This window comes from Chelonia mydas, chromosome 13 (genome assembly GCF_015237465.2).
Source record: "Chelonia mydas isolate rCheMyd1 chromosome 13, rCheMyd1.pri.v2, whole genome shotgun sequence".
Classification (NCBI taxonomy): Eukaryota; Metazoa; Chordata; order Testudines; family Cheloniidae; genus Chelonia; species Chelonia mydas.
Window position 1 is genome coordinate 2204985 of NC_051253.2, and position 15670 is coordinate 2220654.

Below are 15670 nucleotides of genomic sequence, written 5' to 3' on the forward strand. Positions count from 1 at the left end.
TCTCTCTATATCTATATATAATGTTAGCAGTGGAAGATCCCCTTCCAGTTCAGTCTATGTGTAAGAGGAGGATATTTTTGGTATGTCTATACTGGGGGGGAAAAACAAAAACAAAAAACCACACAAACAAACACGGCAGCAGTTCTCAGAGCCTCAGCAGTTCTCAGAGTAGACATTCCTGCTGTGGCTGGAGCCAGGCTCTGAAGCCCAGGGAGGGGAGTGGGTCTCAGAGCCCAACCAGGAACATCTACACTGCTATTTTTAATGCTGGAGTGAGAGCCCTGCCTATCTAGGTCTGTAGACCCAGGCTCTGACACTCACTGCCCCAGGGTTGTTGGTGTTTTGTTTTGTTTTTTGCAGTGTCAACATACATTCCCTATTATGAAACTAAGGGTATCAGATTAAAACTTTTAGAGAATATTTAAGGTCATAGACACATACATTGAATAGGCATTATTGTCCCCAGCCATGTCAGTTCACGTTTGTCAAAAATGACGTTATAACCATGAATTGCAAATGAAGACACAGAGAAAAGTTGTATGGATCTTAGCCAAAATGCCAAGAAAAAGTGCTGTTTACCCTGAGTGTGTCCTGTTGGGCCAAGCTGCCATGGGTTTGGAAGCATGTGTGTGCTTCTGCCTGGGTTCTAGTCGTTTATGTCCATGCTTGGTTGGAAGCGGCGTGCTTTAGCACTGTCATGTGAGCATGAGTGTGCCCGTGTCCTTCTAGTGCAAGAGTGCACGTGTGGTTAGTAGAAGCCTCCCCGTGTAGCTGTGCCCAGTGTATGATTTTACACATGTTCAAGCTGAGGCTGTACAGAAGCTATAAATTCCAGGAAACTCCCTCTGAGGCACAACTCAGTGAGGAGGGGGTTGGGGGAGGGAGCAGGCTAAACCCAGCAATTCCTGCCCTGAGTGAGCAGATGGCTCTTCAGGGACAAGGAAGGAAGAAAGGTCAAACCTGTTCTTACAGAATTTTGTTCACAATTTAAAAAAAAGTCTGCCGGAGGCAGAGCAGCTTTACAAGGTGCAGGTGCTGGTTGGAGGGGCACTTACTTGGTGCAAGGAAGAGGAGTGGGGATTGGTATTTTGTCCAGTGCTCAAACGCTGGAGGGAAATGGAGAGGCTACAAGCCTGTGAAAGGTTGTTTTAAATATAAGGCAATAGTAGCTAAAGCAGAAAGTGGCTCTGGGCGCGTGTTCAGTGTCTCCAGCCCACAGCTTTTGATGGGGTCTCGGTCTTATTTTGGGAGGGAACGAGAAAAGGCAGATAGAGGAACCATTACAGCAAATGCGTTGCATATCCCCATGTTATCAGTGCTTCCTTCATTACAGTGTGTTGCTGTGGCCTCTGCTTGGAAGGCCCAGCTCTGTGGTTCCTTAGCTCCTCCCTTCATTCAGAATCTCACTGCTGCTTTTATGATGATGATGATTTTGAAATCCAGTGGCTGACCTTTTGGCTCTGGAAGCTATCCAAGGGCTGTGTCTTGAAGCACAGTAAAGGTTAGAAAGGAGGAAGAGAAAGAATGTCCTTGCAGCTGTGGGAGTGGGAGAGAGGAATTTAATCTATGCCATAGGAAAGTCAGTGGGATTGCCGAGTGAAGGTGTCCATGGCTTCTGAAATGGCATGTTCCCTCCTCAGTGCTGGCAGTTTTCAGAGCAGCAGGACTAGTGAGTAGAGCATTAATTAAAAAAAATGCAGGCCTCACTCCTGCTACAGATTGCAAGGGTGCATTTCACGCTATCATGGTGTTGCGTGTGGTTCATACATGCTTGTACCAGAGAGTGGAAGAGCCTCCGGGTCACATCTTGGCTTACCCAACTCCATGGGTTTCTCTCTGCGGTTAGACATCCCTTTCTTCAGAGGAACCCAGAAAATTGGGGTTCTACAGATGTTTCTGGATCTTGCCTGGGCTCGCTATTCCCCCTCAGGTCCCATTTGCATCACTTTCATGGTGTTACTGTGGCTTCTTTGGCATCTCTGGCCCTGGCCCTGCTGAAAAGTCCCAGGAATCTGCAGGCAGATCCAAGGGCCTGTGAAGCCTTCGAAGATCCTAGTCTCATGCTGAAAACCAGAGGTTAAGCGTTAGGCTGCAGGTTCTTAGGCCCTGTCCACACTACAGGCATATCCCCTGCTGCTGTGTATGGGCATATCTCCATGGAAATCAGAGCTGGTCTGCAGATTTTCACCAGTGGCTGATCCGGCCTGACCCTTCCTGCTCAGTTAGAGAAATGGTGGTGGTGGTGGTGTTTGGGTGTGCGTTTTTTGTTTTTAAACACAATGTTCAGTTTAATACTTTTCGAAACCATTTGAAGAAAGTCACACCCTGTCTGCGCCACTTGCAGAGCCATTTATCTGCCACGGACACACTGTAGTGTCGATGGAGATTAAAGGGTAAACTGCAGGGCTCAGCCATCCGCTCCTACAGGATGCAAGCTCTTTCTAATTGTCCTCAATTACAGACTGTGCCATTCCTCAGGCACGTCTTCAAACAGGAAGCAGAGCACTGGTGCTCTCCGCAAGGGAAATGCTACCTAGCCCAGAGCATGCTGGGAAGGGCTATTTTCAGAGTCCCTGAATGCCAGGAGGTGAACACGTTTCTTTGGGGATGCGGGAGCTGCTGCACCCCCAAAGGGATGTGGTCAGGAGCTTCAAAACCAAAGCAGATTTAACCCTTTTGCCGTTCGCTTTCAGGATGAGACATCGGTGAGCAGCGAGGATTTTGATATGAACGACTCCACATGGATCTCAGCTGACCAGCATCTTAACTCCAGTTTGAGCCCCAGTCAGGACGAGAGCATGCGCAGCCCTCAGAATCTCCACAGCCAGGAGGATGGTGAGTGCTCCTGATGTCCATGGGCAGGGGAAGGGAGGGCTGCACATCTTTGGCATAGGCGGTTTTTAGTCACTCATTAAACTTTAACTGCTCCATTTCAATCCAATGTCCCACCTGAGGGATGGATTTCATAGCAGTACGTTCCCAGGGACTGCATTGGAGTCAGACCCCTCCTGTTGGTACCACATGGAACTAGTGTACTTTCCATCTCTCTCAGTGCTGCTGGCACCTGTCTGGTGATACTCTGTTGCAGGTGCTGGTTGTGATAAGGGCTCTGTGGGTTGGGGCATCGCAATGTGGTTTTAAGTTTTTCATGAATCCAGATAGTGAATAAGAGACACTTCCTGCGACACGAGGCAATGGAGTCACCGTGACATGCACTGGACACACTTGTTCTAGAGCTGAACACATTGGCAGGGCTAGAATCAGGTCTGAGCACTGTGATGCAGGAGGTGCAGAGGGAGGGATGAAGGAGCATGGCAAGGCCCTGGCATATGGGCTTCGCAGCCGGAAGCATTCAGCTGAGTTACACGTTTCGGAGTGGTTTTGATCCCCAAGAAGAAGCTGGATGCTCAGCAGTGGGAATGGGATGCCTAGATGAGAAGTGGGGGGTATCTGCCTGGGTAGTGCAGGTAATTAAGAAGGGTCAAAGTTGAGCAGCGTGGAATGTGTGGGAGGAGGCAGGCTGGTAAGGAGGGGTGTTGTGCTAGCTCCGTGAAACATGTTGGCTTTAAAAAAGTAAATAAGGGGTGGAAGTCTGCGTTCAGGTCAAAGTTCATCTCCATGGTATTAGAATGAGAGTCAAACTACTGACTCTGCCCCATTCTCAAGTGGCTGAATCCCTCATTGTCTCCAGAGGGCTCTGTGCAGAGGCAGTCTGAGATCCGATAGGAAGTGGATGTATCTTGGGGCGACTGAGATCAAGCTAGCGGTGCTTTAAGAGAAGGGACTGGAAAACCACCCTGTATTGTGAGAAAGAAAGGGCTTTTGGGCCACCATATCTGCCTGGCGTGGGTTTTAGCCACTCATGGCCAGAGGCAGAGTGTTGGTGCCCTGGTGCGTTGTCTACTCAGATACAACGGGGCAAGTTTGGTTTACGTGGCAAAGCTGCTGTTTTGAGAAACTGCTGTTTTTAAAGCTAGCAGCGCCTGCCCAGTAGGCTCACGCAGGCAGCAGTAAGGATGTGAAACTTGCCTGCTCTGCAGGGTGTCCCGGTGTCAGTGGTAGAAGACAGTCTAGCCCTTCTCCCCCCCTCATGAATACATCGCTAAGCCCGGTACAGTCCAATTGCAGCACGGTAGGTGGAGGGACCTGTTGAGGTTAACACAGCTTGTTGTCACACCACTTCTCAAGTGCCGCAGAAGTGATGCTTAGAAGGGCTTGGCATCAGGCTGTGCCATCATCTATTGCACTCAGCACTCTGTTCTTCAGCACGTACTATCCTCCACACCTATGGTTCTAGGCTCGTATTTCTCTACTCCACTGTACTTTGCAGCTCTGGTGACAGAACATTTCCCAGCCCATGGTTTGTGATGCAGCATTGCATTCCAATGCCTGTCATTCATGAATGCTCTAGAATGAAATGCTTTGGATCCATTTCCCCAGCGCTGCAGTGTGCTAAAGGACAATGGTTTAGGCAGAAGCTTAAGATTTCTTCACTGAGACTAAAGTTTTGTCTCCCCACCCACTTCGGGAATTGCAGTGTGAGTATCATGGGAATAACACTTCTCTCTCCAAGGGCGAGTATCCTTTCTCAAGGATGCACAGCCCACAAAAGCTCTACACCCTGAAGGATGGTGAGTGCTCCTTATTTTTGTGGGGCTGTCATGGTGCAGGTGTCAATATAGGGCAAGGGGAGGAAGGGCTGCAGATCTTTGGCACAGAAGGTTTATAATCACTCATTAAACGTTAAGCATTCCATTTCAATCAGGCTCCACACCTATGGTTTCTGCTTAGGGAAACCCTCTCCTCTGTAGCTCCTTTCATTCAGTTCAGGGGCCGAGTAGAGTTTAAACTGTACATGTGATTTCTTCTCCCCTGTCGAGTCTGTGCACATGCCTTAGGGTCTCTCTCATATGGGTCAGGGGGAGGAGAGCGATGGAATATACTGATCAGAGGTGATAGAGACAAAGAATTAGCATGCTGGCTGTGGAGGACACTTTAATTGAAACCAGATTATTGGGGTCTCCATTAGACTGGCTGATACTATGGAATTTTACAGGACTGACTAAGAGCTAGGGATTATTTTGTATTTCCAGTGAATACCAATGGCCCATATCACATGCTGGAGTGAGTTCTAGGATGTGGACTGGTGCCACTGGGATGGAAGGCCTTGGCCAGTCCAGTTGCCAGCAACATCAAGAACGGAACCAGCCAGAGGGTGTGATGGGAAGGGCTGAGAGGCGAGGAATGAAGTGATGCTTCAGGAACAGGAGACAAAACAAAAGTGAGAAAGATGCGATGGTGGGAGGGATAGTCCAGGACAACAGCTGCTGAGAGTGGGGGAAATAGAGAGGCAAATGGGGCTTAAAGGGAGAGAGAATTTAATGAGCCACAGTTTTTAAACCATGCCCATTTCCTTGGAGTCCTGGGTCAAGGGCCTGTCCCCTTACGGCTATCGAGTGGATATGGCGATTTTTTTATTGCCCAAATTTGTGTATTTGTCCATAGGACAGGGACAGTCCAGAGTGTAGCAATGCAAACACCTTGCCCCTGACCTGAAGGGGCCATGCCCCCTCCCTCCCCAGCTGGGTGGATGGCCAGGACCATTCAGTCTTTTACCCTCTCTGCTGAGACGGCCAACAAAGGGACCTGTTAGTCCCCATTTTGTAAGGGGTTTTGGGATGGACATCTGTCCACTAGGAACTGGATTGAGGCCATCTGCTAACAGCCTTGTCACAACAGCCCTGGGTTGGATTTCAGCAGCCAGCAGGTGAAGGGGCAGCTCCCTGAACAAACACTGCACTACAGCAGGAGTTGCAACTGGACAGCGTAAACACACTTTGCATTTAAGTGCCAGGTCTTGTAGGAGTCTGAGTGAGTGCTTTGGTCTTCGCATTGACTAGTGAGGGCTGTTGTTTTCAAGACCTGATAATGGCTCCAAAACTGTGGCCATGGATTACTCCAGCAAGCACAAGAAACAAGTCATTGGCTGGGTCAGTAATAGGGCAGAATGCACAGCTGGAGCAGTTGGCAGGAAGGGATGTGTGTGTCAGATATTTCGTTTGACAAATAGAAAAAGAGGTACCCGCACTCTCAAGTATCTCACAACATGGAGCAGAGTCCAGTTTCCTTCCTTGTCTTTTAAGCCCTCCTTGGACTTGCCTCATGAGCTGTGTCTGTTTCAGTTCTCTCTGTTGCTCCCACAGTCCCAATGCCAGTGGTGCGTGAGCACCTTCTCCTCTGCAGTTCCCGTCCATGGGAACAGGCACATTTCATCTTTTCGCTACATCTCATTAGAAAACATTCCTATCCTTCCTCTTCTGTGTCTGAAAATCTCTGTCCTGCTATTGTTTCGCTGTAAAGGCATTTGCAATACACATTCCATGAAAGACCGTTTACAAAAGAAAGTTGTAATGCACAGTTGCCATCTAATCAGAGGGACCCAGTGCTAAGATCATGAATTGTAGATAGATTTCAAACTTTATTTTAAGGACAAAGCACCAAGTTCCATGATTTGAAGAGCCCTACGAGGAAATGCTATGCAGAACCTCCCAATTGGTTTGACAGCCTGTTCTGAGTGTGATAGTGTGTGTGGTGGGAGAGTGCACAAGAGGCAAGTTTGTCTTGCTTTGGGGTGTTGGTGTCTGCTAAATCTTTAGGGAGCAATAAGCAACTCAGACAAAAACCACCTTATTCTGTCTCAGTGCTCAGAAACCTTGGCCTGCTATTATCCTGCTGCAAACTGTGTGTCAACCTTTGAAACAGCAAAGGGACCCAATTAGAGCTAATGACTTTGGTACATACCAACAGGGATAGTAAAAGACACTGTCTGGGAGAATTTCAGAGGCCCTGTATCAGCAGGAGAGGTGGGGTTCACATACGATTGACACTGCTAACTGCATAAAAGTACACAGAGTGAGCCATGGGGACCCACGGTGCACAGACTCACTCTACAGCACAGTAATAGTGCAAGAACCAGCTCCTTCCGTTTTCTTGTGTGTTATTCTGCTGCTCCCGCAATGGGAAATGTGAGGTTCTCGCACATCCCCTGCCCAACTTGAATGTTACTCATATCTTAAGTTGCCCAAAAGGAAGTGACTGGATGCCCAAAGCCTGAGCAAAGATGAATGGGAACTTTTTACTACCAACTGCGAGAGCCATTTTCCAGGACAGCCTGGAGGGATTAATTTGCTGGGGTCAAAGAGATGATCACGGTATCACCACCTGCTACAGTGTCAGTGTACAGTGCAGAATTTGCCTTTTCCTCTCCAGGCATCCTGTGCAATCATCCAGTCCAACAGAACACAAGTTACAGAAACTTGCTAGGCAAATGGGCCTCATGGCTTTCTCGTGCCCAGGAGGTTACAGGGAGCTTTACCTCACTGCAAGGGGTGAACCATTTTCTTACTAGTTTTGGTTCTGCCCTTCTCCATCTGGCCGAACTTGTCAACCATAGAGAAGTATAGTGAAATCTATCCATTGCGCATGCAGCCTGGAGGTCTGTCCCCATCTCAGCCAGAGAGCAATACCCAATGCCGCAGTGAATCATGGCACAAGGACATTGTATTTCTACATATTGCATTATGGTGCATTTACTAGTAGATTACAGATTACAAATCATTCAGACTAAATACCAAGCATTTAGGGAGGCAGGTCCCTGGATCATGTGTATTTATGGTGGTTTTTTACTTGCTAACTGGTTCCTGATGGTCTCTCTGGGGCTAGTATGGAGCAGCGAAGTCCCACCAGGTTTTCTAGGAGTTCTCCCCAAAATGGATAATACATTGCAATCCGTGACATTGCCACAAAGAACTGTCACCACTCAGCTACCTTAGTCAGGGATCAGGCTGCAGGTGCTCTCAGCACAAAGCATGGGGGAGGGAGAAGGGATCTTAAACTGATGTGGGGATGGGTTAACAAAAAACAAAACAAAAAAAACAGTCTAAGGAAAACCAGCCCTTGAGCGTAGACTCATTTCCCTACTGCAGGGAGTGGGCAGCACAGCATTCTCCTGTGTCACTGCTGAGACAGATCCCCTTTCACCCAAGGCATGCCTTGGTACTGATCCAGTGTTTGATTGGCAGGGCCACTGCAGAATCTGTTCTGCGTCGGGGAGTGGTCACTAATCCCCACCCTAAGAGGAAGGACATGATTAACCTGCTTAGTGCTAAACAACCTATCAGGGATGTCCCCTGGAGATGCTCCTCAAGGCCGGGGGAAGGAAGCATTTCCCTTGAGAATGTTTTAAGGAGGCAGCTATGGGGCAGATACTGGGGGTATTCCTTGGACATGCTCCTCGAGTGGGGCCTGGGAGGGGTATCACAGAGATTCCTTGGACCAACCACTGTGGATTGGGTGAGGGGTGAAGGCAGTACCCAGGATGTCCCCAGACACCCACCTCCTTTCTGGTGCAGTTTGTGCGCTGTGGTGCATGGTTACCTTGGTGTGTCACAAGGCTTTAGACTTCCTAAGCAATTTATTACTGGACGTTCTGCTTGGAGAGGAGCCTCCCAGGAGAGCATGTGTCTAGGTCAGCACGTACCAGGAACCGGGGTTTACATTCATGCAGCAAGTTCACCATTAGCTATCAGCATTGCTGCACCCTTAGCTTACAGGCTTCTCAGGTCACACCTGGTACTAGCCTCCAGCATGATGCTACATGTTCCCCTCAGACATGACAAAAGCTTCACTCCCAGCCCCTCAGAGCTGCTGCACACTTTTCTGCTTATACATATAGGGCTGTAACAGGGTCACTTACCACATCCAGTAGCATATCCATTCCTCAGTTTCCCTTCCAGGCTGTAGTGTCCATCGGTGGTCATTGTGGTGCTTTCGGGCCCTCCAGTCAAAGCAAGAGCCCACCCCTTCCAGGGTAAGGAATGAAAATGCGTCCTTGGCCGCCCACAGTCTTCATCTCCATTGACACAGGGCCTTTGTGACACTCCTTCACCACCCCCAAGCAGCATACTTCTTTTCTGGGCTCTCTCTGGGCTCCATAATCCTGCACCCTTCTCAGGGTCTGCCCCAGTCTCCCCCATGTTAATACAGGGCAGAAGAGGGTAGGGTGCCTCTCATCCTCTCAACAAGGCCTGGCTTGGGCCCCTAAACAAGGATCTGTACCCACACCAGGCCTTGTCTCAGACCTTTTCCTCCTCTGGAGACACCCCTCCTAGTTTTTTTATCCTGTCTTCTCACAGGCCTTTTCCACAATCCCTCTTGGGCTGAGTGCTTCCCAAGCTCACTTAAATGAACACCCCCCGACCTGGCTTACCCAGCAAACTGCTACTCCCACCACTTAATGGAGAGGCTGCACTTTATAGTTCCCAGCACACCTGCCTCTCGGTCACATGACTGGGGAGAGAACCCTGGCACAGATGTGGAGACTGGGCCTGAGCTCCTCTTAAAGGTCCAGCTCACCTCCGGAGAAGGGGCAAGTTCTGTTCTCAGTCACATGTACGCAACCCCAGGGACTTAGTGGGGTTTCAGGCAGGTGTGTAACTGAGGGCTGAATTTGACCCATAGAACATTGACAGCCAAACTCGCATTTCTATGACACTCTGAGCACACATGTCTGATTTCCCATGCAGGTAACTACCAAATAGCTTCCTCTCAAATCACAGTCCAGTGAGTACTGCCTTGGGCCATTGGCTGGCTTCCTGCAGATTTCACCTGGTGGCCCATCATCTCTCTTCAGGCTCCCTGACTCTGTGCTCTTCCAGCCCTCCTGGATCTGTCATCAGTGTAGAAGAGCTACAGCCCTTGCAGCAAGGATCAGTAAATCCTGCCCACCCTGCTAGAGTTCTCTCAGGGCAGCTGTTCTCTTTCCTAGGCCCTTTCCAGACTAGTCACAGACACCTTAGGTCAGCTTCTTTGAGGAATACGAGGCTTTTGACGCCTTTTCTCTTGCTGCTGCTGCAGGTTTGGGAAATCCAAAGCTGCTCCCGAAACATCCTTGCTAGCCTGTGCACGCTCTCTGTCCAGGCTTTCCTTCCTGCCTGGCTTCTGCCTGCCTTTGCTTTTAACTAAAAAACATCTTCTGCCAGATGGTAACGCTTTCTGCATGTAAATCAAGCAGAGCTTTCCCTAAATTGCCCTCCCAGTGCCTAAGCAGGGATGCAGATTAAGCCAGTTAATTGATGGCAAATTTTACCCCTTTCCCTGTTACTGTTTAGTTTAGTTATTTTGGATTTTATTGACCAAATTCACCAATTACAGAAGTCCCCAACTTAACCACAACACAGGCTCCAGCCTGGTGAGTTTTTCCCATGCCACCCAGCCTTTATGACTCCCCCTCACCCAAGAAGTACCCACCTGTGGGGTTGAGAGGGCATCTCTGTCTCCATAGCCCATTGAGCCATTGACAGCCAAAGAGGGGAGCAGCTGGTGTCAGTTGTGATGATGCACATCTGCCCACTAGGAACTGTGCTTAGACCTACCAAATGCATTTGCTATGGCTGGCAGCACGGACTGGCTCTCAGGCAGTAACCACCTTCGATCCCTGTTGGCTGGGTTTGAATCGGCTTGCCAGCAATGGAGAGATGAAAGGCTCCGTCTCCCATTCCTAATCCCTGACCCATCCTAGAGCCCTGCCCTCATTTCCCAGAGACAAACGTAGACTCTTTTTTAGAACAAACCAAGCCTAAAACCTGTTAGAAAAGGAAAGAGAAAATCCTTCTTAATAAAAGACCTAAGGGCAAAACTTGGCTGCACAGTGGCGAGGGAAGCATAGTGCTGGGAGGGCCACAATATGGAGCATGAGGGGATGGCACAGGCCATCACATTAGGAAGAGGAAGACCAGGCCAAGGAGACTGCTTGTCGAGATGTTGCTGTTCTGCTGTGTTGGCTTCTGGGCTTTGGCTCCTGTAGGCAAACTGGAAAACTTCCATCCCTCACAGATCCTGAGCAGTGCTCTAGTCAGCCACTCCTTCTGCCTGTACAGCAAAGCTGGCCTCATGCCATTACGCTGGCAGGGGGGGTGAGGGAGAGGGGGGAAATGCACTGGGAGATAGCACGAGGAGACACCTTTTCTACACAATGCAGGAGAGAGCAAACAGCACTCCCTTGTCAGCTGAACTTGTCAGTAGAGACACATTGTGTCCAGCATTACCAGATGTCTGGCTCAGTGAAGACACTGGCAGAATACAGTCACGGGGGTGGAGGATGGACACTTTGTCTGGGCATCACGAGGTTTGCATTAATGCAAAAAGACAGGAAATAGGACGTCTTAACTGGATATTGGCCAGCCTCACCTGCTCTGCTCCCCTGAACAATTTTTTTAATCATCTCAAAGGAAATCAGCCAGGCAGGCACTAGAGAAGATGGGCTTCCTGGTAATGGGTCTTCATCCCTGCCTCTTAGTGGGAGCTGGGGCTGGATCGAAGCAGATTGGCACTGGCTGGCCCCTCCTCTGGTCATTGGGTGAGGAGGAGTTCTTCAAGGCTGCTCTTTTGCCTTTAATTAACATTGGTCTCCCTCCCAGCAATGGCCCCCGCACGAGGCCCCCCATTCTCACTCTGTCTCTCTAATTTGTATTGAGTCTCTCTCCTTTGCAGCCTCTCCTCTTTCTCCTCCTCCCCCTTCTCATCTCTTTTGTGAGTGAATAATTGATGGCACTTTTCATCTTCCTGGCTGTTGTTACAGTGAGACGTCGGTGAGGTGCTTTGAACAGTTTTGACAGTCGTTTTAAAGCTAGATGTAAAGTTCGGTGCTGGTGACATTTCAATGTGGAAACGGTGTGTTTCCTTTTGTAGTGAAGGGGAGAATCTGTGCCAGAGACAATGGCCTCGACACGGAGACTCCGGATGGGCGGTTGGCTTATTACATGACAGGATCACGTGTGATCCCGTGAGAACAGGAGCTGGTGGTACTGACCCAAACTGCTTCTAGTTCTGGTAGATAATCCCAAAGCCATCGAAAGTCCTGCATGTTGACTGGTGGAGGATGGCAGAGCCCTTGAAAGTCCTGCACAGCAATTGGTCAATTATTTCAGAGTCCTTCAAAGTCCTGGGTGGCGATTGGGTGGGCTGTGACAGAACTGTGACTGAGTGGTGCTGTTGTTTTGCTGGGAGGTTCCCGTGGGCTGCTGGCTCTTACATAAGCTCACTGTTTTCTGAGTCAAAAGAGGGTTTTGTCTCCAGGCTGGAGATGTGACAGGCGGAGGAACAATTTGCCCCATTCATCTCTAATTCCCTCTTTGGTCGGCAGCACATTGCCCTACGTTAAAATAGACGTTAAATCCAACCACTTCCCGGCCATAAAACCGCCTAGGGAGCAGGTGTTGGAAATCTCCCCTTCCCTTCCTGATCTCTGCAAATCCAGTGTCACAGAAATCAAGGATAATCCAGGCGCCTCCTTCAAATGAAAATGCTGAGCCCTGATTAATGTGTTTAGTAAATGACTGATCCCCCCACTCGAGCCTTCCTGAAGAGCCACGAGCCATTTGCCTGTCCCTCCCTCGACGCTTTCCTAGGATTGGTGAAGCTGAAGAGAGACTGGAGATGCTGCTGTCAGCTTCCTCGCTCCAGAAGCCACACAGTGCTCCCTTGGATGCTCATAACTATGGCGGAGGAGCTTTGAGTTTGCAGCCAAGCATGTGTTCAATCAGCCCCTGCACCAGAGAACAATACTCCTGCCTAGAGCACGTTAAAACAAGGCCTGTGCAACTGTGGCTGGTGGACAAGCTGGTTTTCTGCACAAGCCTGGATTCATAAGACAGTTTTGATTTTCAGTCTTGTTTCAGGCCTGCATTGCCAACCTGGACCTGTTAAATTCCAGTTCATGGGTTTCAGTGTCTCTCAGGATCAGAACTTCTGCCATCGGAATTCCAGCTGCCAAAGATTACATGTGAAATTTAAATATTTTGTTTTCTGAGTGAAAGATCAGAACAGTTAAAAGTTACATTGTCTTTACAGTTCCATCTGCCTCAATTAGGGCTTCGGGGTGCATGGGGACTTCCAGTTATCCTCATTGGAGGGGCTTCTCACTTAGCCAAACTCCAGCTGAGAGCAGAGAGCTCATGAGCACCATTCCCTCTAAGCTGTGCGCGTGTGTGCACGCACACAGATCCTAAAGCCCACACACACGGCGAAACACCGCGCACACAAAAATTTGCACAGAAGCACAATTTGCACAGAAGAAATTTTTTGCGCACACGGCCTGTCAGAAATTAGAGGGAACATTGCTCATGAGGCTTGTGCTGTTGGGATAATTAATATATTCATGGCTGCATAGCCCGGCTTTGCTCCCCTGCTGTTCACAGAGTTGTACTGTTTGGTGTATGTGTGTGTTCCGGCACTCGCCAACTGTTTGTGGAAACGTGTACAAATCCCCAAAGTTTCACACTTTTTAACACTAACAATTATTTGTCTGAGAATTCAAACTGGCAACGCACCCCTCAATACTAGCTGTTCTCCAAAGGTTGGTCATCCAGTCAGAAAGCAGCAACAGGCCCATGTGGACAAGGCGACCAATCGCAACACAAAATAGCTTGGTTGAAGCAAAGAACTCAAACACCCCACAGGGCTGGAATTTTCCCAGCCAAATGATCTGGCAAATGGTTACAAATAACAAAATTGGGATTGGTTTATGAACAGGAAAAAAGGCTAAATGGTCCCTCGACCCCCTTGCTGTGGGGCAGCTCAGGCTTTGTACAGCTACTTACATTTCACCGACGCTCAGTCCTGCTCTTAGCACAGCGCCGTGGTGAGAGCGTGATGGGCTGGCACTGGTGAAATCTCTGTGTTCAATGTGCTCTAACCCAGGGAGTCCTGTTGCTATATTCCAGTGCACTAGGTATCATTCATGCTCTGTTTAGAGAACCCTCCACTTGTACCTGGGAGGAGACCTCTGCCCTGCTAGCAGAGCCCCTTGCTTTTGTTCACAAAATCTCCATATTCAACCCTCAGGCCTTAGGGACTCTTTGCTCTGTGTTTTGTCCCTTTGCAGTGTAAGGCAAGTCAGTCTTGCTGACCCCTGTGTTGGTGACAATTACTGAGAGAACCTCACGTGTAGGTCCTGAACAGAAGGAAGCCAGGATTTCAGTGAAGTTCTGCATTCATAAGTTTGCTAAAGCTCTTCTTACCCTGATCCAAAGACGTCTATATCTGTATTTGAAACAGCTTCTCCATAACTTCCTTAGAGTGTCTTATTCCTGTTGGAATGAATTGGACACTGTTAATATAGAGAGGTGCTGCGAGCAGCATAGCCTATAAAAATGTATAAACTGTGGCTAATTTGTTTGCAGATTTCTTTGGTAAGTACTTTCATTCATTCTAGATTGAAATCAAATACGTTCTCCCTGCAGAAGCTACTGGGCATTTGTTTCAGACCGCCATTGCATTTTATTACATCTGTCAGGTTGCTAACAAGTTTTCTGGAATGTCCTTCATATTTTTTGTCTGTAACAAACCCAAGATTGTTACACTGAAATTGGATATAAATTTAATCTTCAGATAGTGTGTGTCTTCTGCATGCTTGAAATGGTGTGCAAAAGCAAGTGCAAGACCCTGGGGAAGATGGACTCAAAACTTTGTTCTCTAGGAGGGTACTTGGTGTGGACAGCTGTCCTAGAGATGGCCTCTTAGACCTTCTGCTTTGGTTGTAGACAGCAGTGGGAATTCTGTGCTGAGGTGGATAGGTGTTTGAGTAGCTGGGCAGTAGAGGTTCTGGTGGGTTTTGACATGGATTGGAATTGTGGGCTCTTGGGGGGATGGACACTGGGCATTCTGTCAACAGGGTGGCTGGGAGGAGAGTGGGCATTCATGGAAGGTTGACCATCAGCTGGGGTAATTCCAGCCTGGGGATTGAGGCTGGCGTGGATACCTGCACGCAAAGAGAGAGGCTGCAATGCATCTGCCTCAGTTAGAGTTTTGACACCTTTGTAACACGTCCTCAAATTATTACTCAGCCAGAATAATGCTAACTACCGCCTCAAGTGCTGGGGGGTGTGGTGTGGTTGGAGGCAGCAGAGATCCTGGAAACCAGGCCTTCTCCACCCCAGTGCAAGTCGCAATGGTTGGGTCTGTGCTTTTGGCCAGTTGTGCGGTCATGGTGCAGAGAGCGTGAGCTCTCAGCTAGGCCTGGTCTCTGCAGGAAGGAGGGCAGGTAGATTGAGCACAGCCAGCAAGCGTGCTGCACTCCAGCTCCAGCTGCAGCCTGGGGCGAGGAGCTGCCTCTAAGCTAGGGAGAAAATGATCAGCAAGGAGAGGTCCCAAGGCAGCTGAGATTTTCTCCCATTGGCCTAGAGGGAGGTCTGTGATTGGCCACCCTGCGAGGAGCAGCTCTGTTGCTGTGGCGATGCCCAGGCTTACAGCAGGGCCTGTCGTGCGGCTGGTGCCTCTGCGCAGAGGAATAATTCTTCTTAATCCTTCCGAGAGGCATCACTGGATAAGGCCACAGCCTCCCTCTGGGAGCCCTGTCTAGCCCCGAAGAAGCAGAGCAGGGGAGGGCCAGGTCTCAAACTGTCAGCCAGGCAGAGGGGGAGAGAGATCCCGAGCCCTTCCCAGCTCTCCAAGAGCAACCTGCCTGATTTCTGGGCTCCTGCCTCATGGCAGTGGCTGAATAAACAAGGGGCTTCTGCCCTCACAACATCCACACAGGCCCAGGGCTCGGCTCGCTCTTCGTGCAGGCAGGCAGGCAGCCGTAACACACAGGCCCAGGGCTCGCTCTTCGTGC

The 15670-nt window shown here is 49.4% G+C and overlaps 1 protein-coding gene across 5 annotated transcripts in view; it reads left to right on the forward strand.

Annotated features, from left to right (window-relative positions):
- The window catches only part of NOL4L (nucleolar protein 4 like), a 97562-nt gene that overhangs the window by 64507 nt on the left and 17385 nt on the right, over positions 1–15670 (forward strand). For 4 of the 5 annotated variants that reach the window (XM_037915659.2, XM_037915661.2, XM_043526803.1 and 1 more), the window contains one exon: positions 2694–2835. In XM_037915659.2, coding sequence (XP_037771587.1) covers positions 2694–2835 — 142 coding nt within the window. Of the gene's footprint in view, positions 1–2456; positions 2588–2693; positions 2836–15670 lie in introns of those variants that run through there. The other variant, XM_037915660.2, reaches the window with a different exon arrangement.